Source organism: Sarcophilus harrisii, chromosome 3 (assembly GCF_902635505.1).
Source record: "Sarcophilus harrisii chromosome 3, mSarHar1.11, whole genome shotgun sequence".
Classification (NCBI taxonomy): domain Eukaryota; kingdom Metazoa; phylum Chordata; class Mammalia; order Dasyuromorphia; family Dasyuridae; genus Sarcophilus; species Sarcophilus harrisii.
This window is the reverse complement of record NC_045428.1, coordinates 544,706,857-544,724,919: the sequence shown is the minus strand read 5'-3', so window position 1 is coordinate 544,724,919 and position 18,063 is coordinate 544,706,857. Positions and strand designations below refer to the sequence as shown.

General features: G+C 42.4%; 1 protein-coding gene and 1 non-coding gene across 3 annotated transcripts; both read left to right on the top strand.

Moving 5' to 3' along the window:
- The first annotated feature begins 516 nt into the window (after positions 1–516).
- On the top strand, positions 517–16,993 carry PABPC4 (poly(A) binding protein cytoplasmic 4). 2 transcript variants are annotated; one of them, XM_003765386.3, is made up of 15 exons: positions 517–732; positions 4,626–4,819; positions 5,636–5,751; positions 7,018–7,157; positions 7,996–8,090; positions 8,528–8,665; positions 9,204–9,299; positions 11,333–11,605; positions 12,119–12,206; positions 12,812–12,931; positions 14,186–14,313; positions 14,525–14,618; positions 14,725–14,855; positions 15,817–15,917; positions 16,628–16,993. In XM_003765386.3, exons 1-14 carry the CDS (start codon positions 540–542, stop codon positions 15,901–15,903), a joined length of 1,893 nt encoding a protein of 630 aa, XP_003765434.1. In that variant the 5' UTR covers positions 517–539; the 3' UTR covers positions 15,904–15,917; positions 16,628–16,993. The 2 variants fall into 2 exon arrangements, with proteins under 2 accessions (XP_003765434.1, XP_031818089.1); XM_031962229.1 differs by lacking the exon at positions 517–732 and adding an exon at positions 3,036–3,144.
- LOC111719966 lies at positions 10,305–10,438 on the top strand. Its single transcript, XR_002769875.1, has one exon. It is a non-coding gene; the product is annotated as a small nucleolar RNA SNORA55 (small nucleolar RNA).
- Positions 16,994–18,063: the final 1,070 nt, after the last annotated feature.

The following is an 18,063-nucleotide window of genomic DNA, read 5'->3' as shown; positions in this document are numbered from 1 at the left end:
GCCCCCACGTGTCCTTGAGCCGTGTGCCGGCCCCCTCCCTCCGCTCCTTCCCCACGTCCGCGGGCCGCCGCGCTCCCCCACGTGGCTTCTCCCCCGCGTGCCGCCGCGGCTGCTGCTCCCTAGCCGGCTTCCCCCGGCCTCCGCTGCGGCTCCCTCCCCGCCGAGAAGGCGACATCTGCTGCCGCCCGCCTGCGGGGCGGCCTCGGGCTGCGGCGGGGCGGCCTCGGGCTGCGGCGGGCCGGCTCTCGCGTCCGAAACCCGCGCGGGGCTCGCCCCAGGACGGGGCCTCCTCCCAGGGCGGAGGGGCGGCCTTGAGCCCCATCTTGAGCCGGGGCCGCCGGGGCCCCGTGCCATGCGGCCGTGATCCCCAGGACGTCGGCTCCGCAGCCTTCCCGGGCCGGCTCGCACTTGGTCCCGCCCCTCGGCTGCTGCTCCGTTTTGGCCTCGGCCAAATTGTGAGCCCGGTCCTTTTTTTCTCCTTGCCTTGGTTCCCTTAAGAATCACTCGTGGCGGGGCTCGGGGTGTTGGGGGGCGGGGAGATGAACACTGCGGCCAGCAGTTACCCCATGGCCTCCCTGTACGTGGGTGACCTGCACTCGGATGTCACCGAAGCCATGCTGTACGAGAAGTTCAGCCCCGCCGGACCCGTGCTGTCCATCCGGGTCTGCAGGGACATGATCACCAGGCGCTCGCTAGGCTATGCCTATGTCAACTTCCAGCAGCCGGCGGACGGTGAGTATGCCGGGCGCCCCCGCAGCCGCCCCCAAGCCTGCGTGTGGGAAGGCGAGGGATAACCGCCGAGTTACTGAGAAAGCCAGAGAGGCTCGGGTTAAGTGACAGTGGCCGCGCAGCCGCTCGGCGACAGAGCTGCGACTTAATCTCGGGCTTCGGCTCCCAGCTCGCTCTTGTATGCCAAGGTCCCCCCCCCCAAACTGCTCAGGGATTTAGCACAATTCGTTCTCTAACAGGTAGGTGGCTTAAGTGGTGACGCGAGTCTCGGGAGCTGGGTCTCCTCTAGTCCCAGCCCCTCTCCCGGGACTCGTCTCCTTGAATAAACCTAAGCCCCGATTTTATGTAAGATGGAGCTCCTGGGCAGCGCGCATTGTTGGCGTCCCAACGGGGGGAAGGGGCGGAGTGAGCCTCGCCAACCTTGCAGTTTCTGGGGCAAGCAGCACTTCGCGGGGTTTCCCTTCACATCCTGGAGGACTTGCCTGTGAAACAATAACACTTAGTCCTGAGCCTCTCTCCCCGTGGGCCGCGTATTGCAAGGAGGTGAGGGCTGGAACGAGAGCAGACTATGCCGCGCTTGAAAAAACTGAACTGCCCCACACCGACCTACAGCCCAAGAGCATTTAAAATATTAAGTAGCCGGTAGTTTTGAGCTGCTGATGGTTGGCGAACCAGAGGAGGAAGGTGCAGCCATTTTGCTGATTAAAATTTCCGTCTGCATCTTGGTTTACACCCTCCCCTTGCAGGGCACACGTGTAACCCGTTGAACACAATTAGCAACTTCTACCGTTGTCTTGGACACTGGAGCAGAAAAACTCTTCTTATCCAGAGGAGGGAAGGAACCCATTTGTTAAGTGGTGGTTGTCCAAAAGTCCCCAGGTTAACACTCCAAGAAGAACCCGAGCCCCACAACATTGGTTTTGTCTGCTCAAGGGGACTCTAGAAAGAAGCAATTCATGTTAGAGCATCTAGGGGGAGGGGAAAGCATCTACGTGCTAGCTTTATTCTTCACTGACCTGACCTCCAAGCCAGTTTTCCAAACTGAATTCTGGGCATGTTGTGTCCTGCCTCAGGGCATCAAATGAGACATTTTTCTAGCCACATAGAATTTTATTTAAATGTTAGTTCTGACCTAGTTCTTGATGTTGTAAAAGTTGTGTTAGCAATAATACAAAACCAAAATTATTTGAGCAACTGCTTTAAAACTTCGGGTGAGAAGTCCAAATTCATATTGGTTCCCTTGGCAACAAGAAATTGCTCTTCCAAGTTTTCAATTACTGATAATATCCCTAGTTAGCAAATTGGGAGTTGGAGGCCCAAAGAATGTTACTTATTCAAGGTCAGAGTAAGATTGTAGAAATAGAACCCAGGCTTTTGCCTTCTCTAGGTTCTAATCAGTAGTGAGAATGTAGCCTTTTTTCTGAACACAGTGTGATTTTGAACTGTACCAGTACAAACACAAAAGAACGAGGGGAAGTAGCACTAAGAGGCTAAACATGGCCTTTTTAAGGGAAATAATGCTCTCTTTGGTGCATGTGTTAGCTGCAGACTGCCTGTCACCTTTGAACAAAAGTACTGTTCAGTTGCAGATAACATAAGCTATTGGTTTGTGTTTTTGCCAAGGCATACTTGTGCAGGTCCTCTCCCTGCTATAAATAAATGCTGCCCACTTTGACTGAGTTGTCTTTAGAAGTGCCTTCTTGAAATTAGATTTTTCAAAGTTATTGATTTATATTACTGAAATGAAATCCCTCGGATGCCAGTTATGATAGTTGGTCACATTATACTAGGGACTTTATTAGTAAATACAAATATATGAGCTTCAGGACTGTTATTTCTGTCCAGATTTCTTTTTGTTGTTCCTAGCCATAAATGGAACTTGTGTTAGGGGTTAGCACCCATTGGGTAAAGAATGTAATGTTCCTTAGCAGGTGTCAGTAATTTTGGAGGGAAGGATGTGCTTTATGTAATTTGGAACCCTTTTTTTACATTGAAAGCTGATGAACTGATGAATATGAGTTTTTAATCAAAATGAGCATTTTCCTCTTGTTTAATATGCATTTGGAAATTGTACAATGTATCTAAATTTGGTAACATGGCTATGGCATGGAATGAATGGTGAATTCAGCTGTTTTGGGGCCATGGCACTAATTTTAAATTTGGAAGTGCACCCACTAATTCTATGTGCCATTTGTTAGTTGCTGCATTTTCTGGTGAAACTGAAACAATCAAAGTAAGATAATTTTGGTTTTTGATCCCTTTAGTGTCTCATTGGAAGTGGCTCTTAACTGGCAATTTTCAAACTAAGATACACTTGATATTCTGAAGTACTGAAGTACTGATTGAATGGGGACAGTGTGAGTCTAACTTGAACTAGTACTGAAGAGGGAACTATGGGCTGTCAGACCAATCAAAGTAAGCCACCCCTTTACCCAGGAAAACCCTTATTAGTCAGAATGCTATCTTGTTAATGTTGATCCAAGCTGATGTTGATGCTGCCTTTGACAATGCCCTGGACAAAACTTGTCTCCTTTTGAGAGACTTGAAGTGACTGCCCCCCCAGTCACTAATTTAGTCAAGTGTGTTTTCCAGTGCCTTCAACAGGCTTCTTCTCCCTTTTAAAAGCAAAGCAACTTTAGTGTATTTTTTCTAAAATGTGCAGAGTAAAGATAATGGAATTTTTCTCCATTTGGCTCAGATAAGGACATTTAGGTTGAGTTTGTAACCAGCTCAGCATCCCAGCATCAGCTCTAGATTGTGCTTGAATGATCTCCACTTTTAAGTGGGGGAAAACCCAAATTGGATTTTGTTGCCCCAGTCCTTTCAGAGGTACTTGAGGAGAGTTCCTACCACTTTCAGTATGGGGCTTGTTATTTCATTGATATTCAGGAGCTGCCAAAACCAATTTGACCAACGCAAATTGGTAGTCTGCAACTTTTTTTTATTTACAAGATATATGCACGGGTAATTTTTCAGCATTGACCCTTGCAAAACCTTTTCCAGCTTTTCCACTCCTTCCTCCTACTCCCTCCCCTAGATGGCAGGTAGACCCATATATGTTAAATATGTTAAAGTATATGTTATATAAGACTATTTTAGTCTGCAATTTTTAAAAGACTTATTAGCTACCTGTTATTGGCTCCTAGAACAAGGAGTGAAGCAACTTGCTATGAGTGCATTGGTGGGATGCTCCACATTGCTGCTGTGTGTCCCTAGATTATATCTACAACGTTAATACACCCCATGCTTGGGATCATCTTTAAAGTTAGGGGCTATGTGACCCTCAATTTTCAGAGAAAGAAAAATAAGGAGCATTGGGAAGTGGGGGAGGAACTTAAGGTGATTGGTCAATTCTTTATGTATTATTTCACTTGATCCTTAGGACAAGCTATGAGCTAGGTTCCATTCTATAGATGAGAACTGAGGTATAAGACACATAGGGCACAGAGCCTAGTGAGGTAGAATTTGTATTCATAACAAGTACGTTCTCAGGGGGAATGAGTATAAGCTTGAAAGAAGGGATTTGAGGGGATTTTGAAGTTTCTTTGACGTGGAACTAGAAGGAATTTCAAAGATATCTTGACTGATCTAATTTATAAAAGGGGAGACAAGATCATTCTTTCCAATTTTTTTAGTCCTTAGTTGATAAATTTAGATGATTTTAGTTTATCTTGTCTAATCTGAAAAGTAAACCATCCAGTGAGATTTCTGAAGTGGTAAAATGAGTCTATAACCTATCAAGGACATCTTGAATAGAGATGTTTTATGTTCTAGTCTGAAGCCTAGGGACCCCTCTAGGTAAGGAGTGAGGGCTTCTTAATTCTGTTTTGGCATTCCTGAACACTAACTTAATGACCATGTGTCTAGCTTCTTGATTGTCCTCTCTTTATTTCTAGCTGAACGTGCCCTGGATACCATGAACTTTGATGTAATTAAAGGCAAACCCATCCGTATCATGTGGTCTCAGCGAGATCCCTCTTTGAGGAAATCGGGTGTTGGGAATGTTTTCATTAAAAATCTGGATAAATCCATAGACAACAAGGCACTTTATGACACCTTTTCAGCATTTGGCAACATATTGTCCTGCAAGGTAAGTAATGGTTCCAAGGCAAAATTTAATTTCATAAAACAGGGATGGTGTGGCAATATATTGAAATGAAAAGGCCACAGGTAAATGTACATCTCAAGACTAAAAAAAAACACTTCTTAAATGTCCCAAGTCCTTCTTTGAGGAAGTAAAAAGAGGCCTGCACATTTTGGCAGATAGATGATCCAAGGAGAGATGGGTTAAGTACTAGATGTATAGAAGGGACATTTTTTATGGAAACTCTGAAAACCTAAGGAGAGATGCAGACTGTCCTGGGACACAAGAAGGATGAGGAAGCATTGGCTTTTTTGCATGGACTTGGATCCTGCAGGCCTTTAGCTCAAATGCCCAGTAAAAAGGAACATATGTTCCTGGATTCTCAGGATCATGACCTTGGAGTCCTTCAATCTTTCTCTCCCCATATCAGCTTTGAAGCCTTTCCTTTTGATGTCTGGTCCCTTCACTACAGCTACCACCCTACCTGGGTTCTTCAAAATCCCCTGTAGAGTTGGTGTTCAGCTTCTTCCTTACAAAAGGTCCTTCATTTAGGGCTCCTCAGATAATCTGGGGGGATTAGTGGGATAGTCTGATCTTGGACCAAGTCCTTCAGTGCTACCTGACTCATGAATAATATTCAAGCTCCTCACCAACAGTTAAGACCATTTACAATGCAGCATGTGTCTACATGAATAGCCTCAATCCAGTTGGCTAACAACTCTGCTTAAGTTGTAACCTTAAAAGACCACAGGTGCCTTTTTATTAAGGACTTAATATTAATTGGGTTAAGGCAGTAACTTACTTGATCCCTGTGTTTTTTAGGTGGTGTGTGATGAGAATGGTTCTAAAGGCTACGCATTTGTGCACTTTGAGACCCAGGATGCTGCAGATAGAGCCATCGAGAAGATGAACGGCATGCTTCTCAACGACCGAAAAGTGTGAGTGTCACAGCCAGAAGCAACAACCATCGCATGAACCGTGGTGCATCTCAGTATTAACAGGGACACACAAGGCTACTGTTGCTCTCGGCCCAAGCCGTGGCCTCCTACCTCTCCACTACAGGGCTGGTGAGTCTCCCTGCCCAAGGCGGGCTCCCTGCCCAAGCCTTAGCCTGCTACCTCTCCCTTACAGGGATCAGTGGGCCTCTCCTCTCCTGAAAATGAGAGGATGGCTAGTTGAGGGCCCTGAGCTCACTCTGAATCGGGTTTTTGTCTAGACCATTGGGGTCACTTTTAAATACACACTAGTGTGTATTTAAAACAGATTCTTGGTTTTAATGAAAATAAACTCCTTTTTCTGTAAGCTCAGGCTGCTTTCACATCATGGCTGTCGGCCTTTTATTGTAAGAAGTTTTGGCCTAGTTGCAATAAATCCTTTTTAATGGAAACATCAAAATCAATTGTGTTCACCAGTCCCTGTATTTAGGAGTTGGTCTTCTAAGCAAAGACCTTATTTGGAATGGTCATAAGGGTGGAGACATTAAAAAAAAGGAGAGGAGTAGGGATGGAGGAGAGGGCGACACTTCACTCGTGTTTATATCAAGTGCAAGGAAAAAGGTCCATGCCGGGACTGGAACAAATAGAACATCCGTGTCATCTCTGCACACATCTGGTTGAGTAGGGGGTAGAGAAAAGAAATGGACTGAGAATGGCAACTATCTAAGAAGCAAAACACTCTCTCCCACCCCCCAAATGGTGGTTTCTTGCACATTTAAGAGGTTGAAAAGTGAATTTTTTAAAGCATCATGTTTAACGATGTTGGCCTATGGCATTGTGGTATAGTAAAATGAGCTAGAAAACTTGCTTTGTCATTAATCACATTGGTACCATCAAACAAGTCATCTTTCCTTTTGTGGACCTCAGTTTATGATTCATCTGTGATGAGAATGGTGTCCTTTCTGTGATTAGGCGCTGTCTGGTGAGATTGGGTGTACTGATGGGTGGCAGGTGTGGGAGAAGGGAAGGCTGTGGACATATGGATAGTTGATGCTGGCCCACGGAACCGAAAGTTTGAGGTTCAGGGACAGATATATTAAGTTGTGATCTGTTGGTGACTTTTCAGAACCATATCTTTGTTATAAATGTTGAGGCTTGCCTCTGTTATTGGGTAACTTGTCTGCCAGTGCAGACTGACTAATACCTGGCAATAGCCCACTGAATTGCGATTTTGCCACTTGCAGAATGATTTCCTTTTTCACTTTCCAGGTTTGTTGGTAGATTCAAGTCAAGGAAAGAACGGGAAGCAGAATTGGGTGCCAAAGCTAAGGAATTCACTAACGTATATATCAAAAACTTTGGCGATGACATGGATGATGAAAGACTGAAGGAACTTTTCAGCAAATACGGTGAGTGTGGAATTGGCCTGTGTGTACTCTGGTTCCATCCAGAGGTTGTCTGTAATAAGATAGCTTGACAGCAGGGACCATCAGAAAAAGGCCAACCACATATTTCTCCCCCCCCCCCCCCCCCCACATCTTCCACCCCCCCCCCCCCACTCCCCCTTTTTCTTCTTTTTTTAAAGCAAACTTAAGTTTAACCATAATAAAGATCAAATGTGAACCCATGAATGAATGAATGCTCCATTTTAAAAAGTCAGACTAGAACTTTTAAAAGCATTGTCTCATTCCCCAAGTTTTTCATTGATTTTGGCTATTGCTTTTAGTGTGTAGTTGTAATCTTTATTCTGATAAGTTTAGATTTATTCTGACTAGTCCTGCTCATCCAGCACTTCATAGAACTTTCTCTATTTCCTATGTTCCTATAAACATATTTATGTGCTTTATGCTAAATTGTACCTATCATGGAATCTTGACAATGCTACATCCTTTTTTTCTTCATGGTTTCTAAAGTACCAGCTAGGGAATTGCTAGGTCCAAAGGCATATTTGTATTTCGTATGAACTCTGTAGTCCCACAAAAATTCTTTTGGTCTTGCTAACACTAAATTGTTGTCTTTTTTTTTTTTTTTTTTTTTTTTAAACAAATGCCATCATTAAACATGTGGGTTGTTAAATGTTAATTTGCCTACTATTAAAAAATCCCTATTTTTTTTTCATGTGATTCTTTAAAAAAAGATTTCTGCCTTCAAAAACTGTTTGTTCAAAGAAGCATTTCTTCATGAATGCTTGATAATGAATTGTTGGTTTCACTGACTGTTTTGCTAACGATTCTTTCCTTAACATAGGTAAAACTCTGAGTGTAAAGGTGATGACTGACTCTAGTGGAAAATCCAAAGGTTTTGGTTTTGTGAGTTTTGAGAAACATGAGGATGCTAATAAGGTGAGATCATATGCCAGGGGCCTCTTAGGGACTAGAAATGGCAGAGCATTATACAAGGACTTTTAAAGAAATGTTTTAGTCTGTTAAAAAGTAACTGTCTTTGTGGAGCTCACCAGCATTTAGGAGTGACACTGAAACACAGATAGTGAAGGGGTTAGTGAGTGCATTCTAATAAGTGCATTAGAAAGATGCCAAAACAAAGGACCATTTAAGGTCCAGAGGGAGAACCTACCAACAACAAACAAAAGGCATATTTTGGGTCGTTGTCATTAGGGCTCTTATCTATGGTGTTGACTCCATGAATATTTGGAAGGCCCTTTTTGTAGCATCTATTTCTCAGATTATGGGGGTTGTACACCCAAAGCAGTGATCATAGAACTAGATACATAGTTGAATATATTTTAGGATAACTTAATGCAGAACTTTTTCCTATCCAGGCAGTTGAAGAAATGAATGGAAAAGACATCAATGGGAAAATGGTATTTGTAGGCCGGGCACAGAAAAAAGTTGAGCGCCAGGCTGAATTAAAACGGAAATTTGAGCAGTTAAAGCAGGAGAGAATTAGCCGCTACCAGGTGAGATGAATACTGGATGAATGGGAAATATTTAAAAGCAGGGATTTAAAGTTTTGGGAAAGAGGCTTTTCTATGGAGGGTAGTGTTTTAGATAAGACTTGGGAGGGAGTTCAGTAATCAGCCAGGGAGGGAAGAAACTTCTGAGTATGAGAGATAGCTAGAGAAGTCAGTGCATAGATACTTGATTCAGTTTAATTCTCCATCAGGATATATTTTTCCATCTTTGAATTCTTTGTTTCTGATGGTTCAATAATGGGTTGTGTTCAAAGTATACAATATATAAAGCTGTTGTGCAATTGTTGGGCAAATAATTTGTTTTTGCCATTATGAATAGTACTATTGTATTTTTGTCCCTCTGAACATGTTTGAGGTTCCCCTCCTGTGCTCACTTATGGCACTAAGAACATGGAGGTTTTTTGTTTTTAATATCAAAGATTAACTTGAATCAGCTTATAAATCTAACAATAATGGAAGTAATAGTTTAACTCTTGGTAGTATGTATTATGGTACAACTTGAAGTCCATACTTTTTCCTTTAGGGGGTGAATCTCTATATTAAGAACCTGGATGACACCATTGATGATGAAAAATTAAGGAAAGAATTTTCACCTTTTGGATCAATTACCAGTGCCAAGGTAGGATTTTTGTTGCAGTTTTACATCAAGGAGGCTAAATAGTTGTCTTTGTGGAAGTGAGGAAGCTCAGAAAGGCCATCCCATCTAATGCAATCCAAGAGTTGAATCTTGCCCAGGGTATTCCTTCATGGAACAGCCTTCTGAAAGGCAGCTTTCAAGTAATTACTTTGGATACTCAGCATTTACCTCAACTGCTTGAGGCAAATAGAAGTAGGACCATCAGGTAGAAAAGTTGACACAAAATCGGGTTCGGGCATCATTGCAGATTAAACAAGGGTTACTGCCTAGCAGAAACTGCAGATCTGTACTTCAGCCCTAGGTGGAAGCTGAAGTCAAGCCAAGTAGCATGACCCCCAGTAGGAAATTGGTCTCATGGCTTGAGGATGTGCCCTGGCCCAATTACCTTTCAGGGACACTTATAAGAGCTTGTTTAAGATGTTTCAAATGCACCTTCCAACTCTTAGAAGCTACTTCCCTGCGTTGTTTTCAAATGGCTTTTTAACAAGGAAGAATTTTAGAATATAGCAAAACCTTTGTAAGCAGAGATGCTTTTGATGGGATTTTTGGAAATGGACCAGTATCTTTGGCTTTGTGAACCCTGCAGATCATGTATGTTCTAGAAAAAGACCTTAGTGCTTAACTACTTCTATTGGATCTCTTTGGAAGAATGGTTTAGAAGAATCGTGTGAAAGGGAGTCATTTCATCCCTCCTACCTGGGACCTCCTTAGGTAGAGGTATTGGGAAGAAAGGTTCTGCCACGCATTCCCCATTCCAGCCAATCCTTATTTTGAAACTTTTTTTTTTTCTTTTCTTTTCTTTTTTTTTTTTTTTTTTGCCAGTAGCATGACCCAGTCTCATGGCTTGAGCATGTGCCCTGGCCCAATTACCTTTCAGGGACGCTTGTAAGCCAGAAAAGGGGAGTGGTTCTGCCCTACCCTCTCCCCATTCCCTCCTTCCCCTGCTGGCTATAACCCAGAAGCTTCAGTGGTCTGGCATGAAAAGTTGCACCTGCATCTTTCCCATTCTTGGCTGCTTTGTGCCTGTCTGGGGACAGGTGGTGCTACAGTACAAGCAGAGGAAATCCAGACAGGTTACCTTGTGTTTCTTTGGGGCTTGTCTCTACAACTCTGCCACACTCCAGATCAGCATTTGCAGGACAAGTGCCAGCAGGCCTCAGTGTCATTTTGGGCATGAAGGAGGGGCAGTGGGGGAAAGGGAAGTGCCCTCCCTTCACCCTGGCTAGCTGTGTAGGTATAATTATGGATTGTACTAACTTGTGTTAAAAGCAGAAATTGCTTCCAGTTCTCAAATACTCTGTAAAAATCCTTGGATTTGGAGAGGGTAGATCTGGGTTCAAATTTGGGCTTATTGTTTGGAAAGTCTCAAGTGAAAAGTGTCCATGTATGGCATATACAGTGCAGAAAATCCGGTCGGGGTTAGAAGCATTTTATTATAGAACTGAGCAACCAGCAGTGTGTTAATTTAAAATTACTTTGGGAAGGGTCCTTGGGCTTCAACAGACTGCAGGGGAATTTGCAGAGACTGTTCTGTCTGTCCTCTTATTTCTTACCCCTTTCCTGGTTCTAATAGATATGGACACCAGGCATAAGAACCTTAAATTCACATGCCACATTCTGTAGAGAATTTCAGTCCTTGACTCCCTTGCTGTGGCAAGTGTTTGTGCTATTTATTTGGGTGTGAGAGCTACCCTTGGTGGCAAGTTGGTCCCAAGAGGTGAAAGTCACCACTTCTAGTGTCGGCTTTGGACCTCCAAACTCCAGAGCTTTCTCTTCTGTCCACACATCTCTATCCCTCTTCTACTTATCACAATAGCGAATTATGTCCAGCCCAGGCTGAACATAAGGAAAATGGGCAACCTTACAAAGCTTGTTGTGTAAAGAGGAGATGGTGGCCAAAAGGATATGGACTTGGAAGCCTCTTGGTTTTGACCTAGCAGATCTAGAAAAAGGGCTTCATATCCCCAGAGCGGCTTCTGGAGCTCTTTAGAGATAAACTCTCCTCCTCATTCTAGGTGATGTTGGAGGATGGGCGAAGCAAAGGCTTCGGCTTTGTCTGCTTCTCTTCTCCTGATGAGGCAACCAAAGCCGTGACAGAGATGAACGGGCGCATCGTGGGCTCCAAGCCCCTGTATGTTGCTCTAGCGCAGAGGAAAGAGGAGAGAAAAGCTCACCTGACCAACCAGTACATGCAGCGCATTGCAGGAATGAGGGCCCTTCCTGCCAACACGATCATTAACCAGTTCCAGCCCACTCCTGGAGGATACTTCATGCCCGCAGTGCCCCAGGTATTTGTAGGCCTTACTTCTAGGAAGGTTGCCCTTCTTAAAGCATCTGGGGGCTTTAGAAAGATCATGGCTAAAAGGATGAGACCTGCCACCTAAAATCCAGAGATGTCCAGTTGGTCAGTGGGTAGATTGAGAAGCCTGAGCCTTAGCAAGGCCCTATCAGACTGCACCAAGGCCATTGACCAGATTGGTCACACAACTCCTTTGGATAAAGGAAAGTAGAGAAAATCCCCATAGATGAAATTCCCAGGTTCTTGAGATACAGATTTATGCATTCGGCATAGGTGTGTGGTAATATAATTCTACAGGCTATAATAATACACAGTAAATGTTTGACCTGTGAGATAGGGCATATCCAATTGTGCAGACCTGGTATGGGATTCCCAGAAAGCATAGCCACACTTTGCAGGGGTTAAATGTAGCTTTTGAAAAAGGATGGAGCTAAAAAGGTGTATGACAAAGTGATGACTTTGGAGTAAACAAAATGAGTAAAATGTTATTTTTTTAAATCAGGCTCAGAATAGACCTCCTTATTACGCTCCCAATCAAATAGCCCAGATGAGACCTAATCCACGATGGCAACAAGGTGGGAGACCTCAAGGTAAGCTGAGATATGAGCTGTATTCCTTGTTCTGCTTGGAGCCTGCACAGGGCTTTTCAGACACAGTGGGACAGAGGGTCCTCCTTTAACACATGGCCCCTTTTCCAAATTAAGACTTCTTATGAAACTTGTTTTTGGCTTGGGTTTGTTGATTGGCAAGTAGTAACTTAAATCCAAAGATTTTAAGTGCACATATCAGAAAATTGCCAGTAAGTGAATACATTACTACAACTGCAAATTTCTGTTCACAAGGTCATACTTGTATCTTGTAAGTATGCTAAATAAAAGCATGCTTCTAGGATTATAATCAAACTTTTAAAATACAGGATTTAAAATTGCATCTAAAGAAAATGAAGAGACAATCTGCACATCTAACTCTAGTTTTGCTTATATTAAAGATGGCAAATGCAGGATTCAAATGAGCAGTAGGGACTCAGGAAATTGAACCTTGTCAAAGATATTACCCTTTGGGATTGGGGAAGAAACCTGAAGGATTTTGGACTATTCCCATAATTCCTTTTGCCTTATTTTCTCCCAGTACCCACATAGGCTCAGCTAATTGTTTGGAAGTTTTCTTAATGCTTGATGATGCTTTTCTCTATTAGGCTTCCAAGGAGTGCCAAATGCCATTCGCCAGTCTGGGCCACGCCCAACTCTTCGCCACCTCACTCCAGCCAGTAATACCCAGGCTTCTCGAGGTCTCCCAACTACTCCTCAGCGAGTTGGTAAGTAAATGTAAGCCTTAAAGTTGAAGAGGAGTGCTGGATTTGGGCATAGATTCATAGAGGGCTTCAATGGCTCTACCCTTGTTTTGCATAGAATAGGTAGAGTCAAAGTCCAGTGCTGATTTCCAAATTCTGGCCCACATGCCATCTAGGTCCTGTCTGAGAGGACTTGATTTCTTCTATATTTAAAGTATTTTTGGTTACTTTTCCCCATTACAAGTACAGATTATTATTATTATTTTTTTTTTTTTTTTTTTTTTGCATTTTAGGGGGCAGCTAGGTGGCACAATGGATAGAGCCCTGAAGTCAGTAGGACCTGAGTTCAAATCTAGTCTCGGACATTTCATACTTCCTAGCTTTGTGATCCTGGAAAAGTCACTTGGCTCCAATTGCCTCTTAATTCTATCCTTTTCCCTCCCACCTTTTGAGAAGCAAAGCAATTTGATTTCATTTGTACATCTGAGGTTATACAGAGCATTTCCACATTAGCCATGTTGCAAAAGAAAACAAGAAAAATTGGAGAAAGTAATCTTCATTCCGGCCTCAAGAGTTTATGTACTCTTTAGAGGTAGAGAGCATTTTTCATTGTGGATTCGTAGGAATTGTCTTTCCTGGCTGATCATTGTATTGTGTTGCTGTCACTTGTAAATGAGTAGATGTCAGGTCTCTTTTGACTCCAGGTATTTGAGCTTATAAGTTTTTGTCCAGTACCTTGTCAAGGGCATTTTTTGGTATTCATTGTCTCTTTGATCTTTTGGATTCAGTATAGTGGGAAAGACATAAAAACTGAAGTCAACAATCTGATCTTGTTTATCTTCTCTTCCCTCCTACCCTCAATCTCTTAGGGATGGAGGAAAAATAAAATGCATCCTAGGGGCTTTTATAAACTGGCTGGCATCAAGACCTATTTCAGCTTAGCTGCCCAAACCCCTGTTTTGGTAGTGTTCAGTACTGAGCTGGGCTTTTTCTGAATTGGAGCCAAGTATTTATATGAGGCTTAATGTTTGAGATCCAAAGTAATTGTGTATGAATGGCTTTGAGTTTTTATGGAATTGAGTTTTCTTTTTGGTGCTGAGGGTAGTGGAGCTCCATGAGTGTTTTCTGCAGTAATCTTTAGCTGTGTAGTTTAGATTTTGAGTCAGTTATGAGCCTGCTCTGTACAGTGTTGTTACACCACTACTGTTTGTGTTTATTGATGAAAAGTTTCTGGATTCTTTGCTGAAATAGTCTTGTGTGTATGTGCTTTCTTTTTAGGGGTGCCCACTGCTGTGCAGAATTTATCTCCTAGACCCTCTGTAGCTACCCCTGCACCTAGGGCTGTTCCTCCTTACAAATATGCTGCAAATGTCCGAAGCCCCCATCCAGCTATCCAGCCTCTGCAGGTAATAGAGAAACTTGTTCTGGAGTCACTGTGAGGGGTGAGGGCGGCAGGGTATTTGGAAGGGTGCTTACTCTGCGCTGATAGTCTCATGTAGCAGGAATGGAATCTCGGGGGGTGACTGCAGTTTGTACTCTGGCTTATTATGCCTTTGGATCATTCCTTCTTTGCAGTATTCCAGGGCCTTTGTTGATCTTAACTCTTCTCCCCCACAGACACCTCAGCCAGCAGTCCACGTGCAAGGCCAGGAGCCCCTGACAGCTTCCATGCTGGCCGCTGCTCCTCCTCAGGAACAGAAGCAGATGCTAGGTGAGTGAGCTGTTCCCCGAGGATCCAGGTGGAGCTTCAGATCATGTCATGTTCGGAATGGGCTTTTACATGAGTCGAACTGACTTAAGTGTTAACTCTCTTGTAGGAGAGCGTTTGTTCCCATTGATTCAAACCATGCACAATAATTTAGCGGGGAAGATTACAGGTATGCTGCTAGAGATTGATAATTCTGAACTGCTGCACATGCTGGAGTCTCCAGAATCCCTCCGGTCAAAGGTGAGTGATTTAATGGAAGGACATTATTAAAATGTAATAAAGGTAGCTTGTTTGCTTTCTGCATGATGAAATTTAGTCTGGTATAATAGACCCAAGTGTGAATTTTACTGCCCTGCTGCTAATCCCAAACAATTTGGGCTCTGTTTTCTCATGGCAGTGGTTGGATAAAGGTCCTGAAGATGTCGAATTTTTCAAACAGAATATATAGTTTGCTGGGGGGGAGGGGGGGGAGAGAAGCGGCTCAGTCCTCCAGCACTCACTGACATTCTCATACTCAAGACTTTTTATATTTTTACCCACCCTCATATCTTCCCTGTCTGTCCTTCATCTAGCATATGTGTTGAAGTTTTGACTCCAGCCAGTTTTTGTTCTTTCTTGAATCACCTCCATCTTCCTCCTTTGTTACTTCTCCCAACTGGAAACCAGTACAAATAAAGACAAACTCTTTTCAATACTTCCAACCAACCTGATTTTATAACTTCATTCTTTATAATTTGATTTCACCTTGACCTTTGCACATTTGGACAGGTATGCTTTCATCCTCTACCTACCCATGAGGGATGAGCGAATCCTCCCTCTTTCAAATTCATCTCAAATGTTAGATCACCAGGAAATAATCTTCAAATTAAATTGATTCATTCCATGTTAAGTTCCTTGAGAAATAGGGCCAACCCCCCCTTTTCCCCAGTTCGTATCTTCGCAGAGTGTCTTGTGCATAAATAGGTATTTGTTAAGTACATGTTAAATAAAATTAACTGAATCTAGCTTTGAATGAGTATGTCTGGGTCTCATAGCAAGAGCTGAGGCATGTGTCATGATTAATGGGGGCACTTGTGATTATAGCTAAACATAAAAGGCCTTGGGCAGCAGCTGAGTTTTTTCTTCAGTGCCTTGTACATAAGAACATTTAATTAATGGTGCTTGTTAAGTGAATGAATAAATAATTGATAACCTGGTCCAGGTAGAGGAAGCCGTTGCAGTATTACAAGCTCATCATGCCAAGAAGGAAGCTGCTCAGAAGGTGGCTGTGGTTGCTGCTACCTCTTAAGACCAGAAAAACTGGTAAATTCATTAACAGTTGTTTAAATCCTATAAATCCCTAAACAAGGGAAACTCAAGTAGGCCTTTCCCTCTTCTGCTTCACGTTCCTGAGTCTAGATATGTGTGGGTAATTGGAGGGGTTTGGGTTCTCTGTTGATGACTTTGCTTTTTGAGGCCAGAACCAAAACCGATTGATGCAAAGAGTTGGCTGCTGTTGCTTGCTCACTCTCCATATATTGCAGGAGAAAGACTCTGGGACTAAAAACTGGCCTTGGGCTAGATCTTAGGATTTGCGTGTGATAATAAAGGATGAGGACTGAGCAAATTTTGCCTTTTTCAGCCTCAGTTTCCTCATTTGAAAGAAGTTGTACTTCTTAAAATCCTGTAATTTCTTCCCTTCCCTCCCCTGTAATTTCTTCCCTTCCCTCCCCCCTTTATAAAGAAAAAATCCCTTAAGGATTTATTAAAACCAAGTTTTCCATTGCATAACATTGGTTCTTCTGACTTCACTTTGCTAAACTTGTCATGAATTGAAATCAGACAGTGGCTCCCATTTGTAATATGAGGGTTCATAGGAAATGTTAGAAAAAAATTTTTTGAGAATAATGTAGAAATGTTTTGCATAATGGCACATAATTTACAATATATACACATGATATACAATAGTTATATTTCTATAATGTAATATAAATCTGACTGAATTGTTCTGAGGAATCTTTTTTCCATTGCAGGATACTCTGAAGTTAAAATAGCCCTTTCATTAGATGTTCATTCACTCAACATGTGGAGACTTCTTCACGGACTGAACGGTAGATGGCAGAAGAGGCTGCTGCCATTCTGGATGTTTTTTCTTTGGGAAAAATCAGTTTGAAAGGTCAATTCTTAAACCTAAGAAGTTTTTCAGTGGTCAAAATTTGCAGGTTTCTTGTGTGTGGCCTGGACCCTGTTAACCTTTAATTTAATTTTATTTAATTTTTCTCTTAAAGCTTCTCTGACAGTATTTTTGTTTTGGTTTTATCGGGAATTGGTTTTATTTGAAGTATCCAATTTACAGAGTCTGGAAAAGTTTCTCAATAAAGAAGTAAAAACTTCCTAAATTGCCTCTTTTTTTTTTTTTTTTTTTTTTAATTTAATAGCCTTTTATTTACAGGATATATATACATGGGTAACTTTACAGCATTAACAATTGCCAAACCTCTTGTTCCAATTTTTCACCTCTTACCCCCCCCCCTCCCCTAGATGGCAGGATGACCAGTAGATATTAAATATATTAAAATATAAATTAGATACACAATAAGTATACATGACCAAAACGTTATTTTGCTGTAGAAAAAGAATCAGACTCTGAAATATTGTACAATTAGCTTGTGAAGGAAATCAAAAATGCAGGTGTGCATAAATATAGGGATTGGGAATTCAATGTAATGGTTTTAGTCATCTCCCAGAGTTCTTTTTCTGGTAGCTGGTTCAGTTCATTACTGCTCCATTGGAAATGATTTGGTTGATCTCATTGCTGAGGATGGCCTGATCCATCAGAACTGGTCATCATATAGTATTGTTGTTGAAGTATATAATGATCTCCTGGTCCTGCTCATTTCACTCAGCATCAGTTCGTGTAAGTCTCTCCAGGCCTTTCTGAAATCATCCTGTTGGTCATTTCTTACAGAACAATAATATTCCATAATATTCATATACCACAATTTATTCAGCCATTCTCCAACTGATGGACATCCATTCAGTTTCAGTTTTGCCACTACAAAAGGGCTGCCACAAACATTCGTGCACATACAGGTCCCTTTCCCTTCTTTAAAATCTCTTTGGGATATAAGCCCAGTAGTAACACTGCTGGATCAAAGGGTATGCACAGTTTGATAACTTTTTGAGCATAGTTCCAAACTACTCTCCAAAATGGTTGGATTCTTTCACAACTCCACCAACAATGCATCAATGTCCCAGTTTTCCTGCATCCCCTCCAACAATCATCATTTTTTCCTGTCATCTTAGCCCTAAATTGCCTCTTTATATCTTCATCTCCCCATTCTCAAACTTCTGGAGTTGGGACTTATTTTGACAAATAAAATACAAGTTTTCACTGGAAGAAGTTAAGTCAGAAAGGAATTGCACACATAGTTTGTCATTCTCTGTTGGTTTTGGTTTTCCAGTTTGC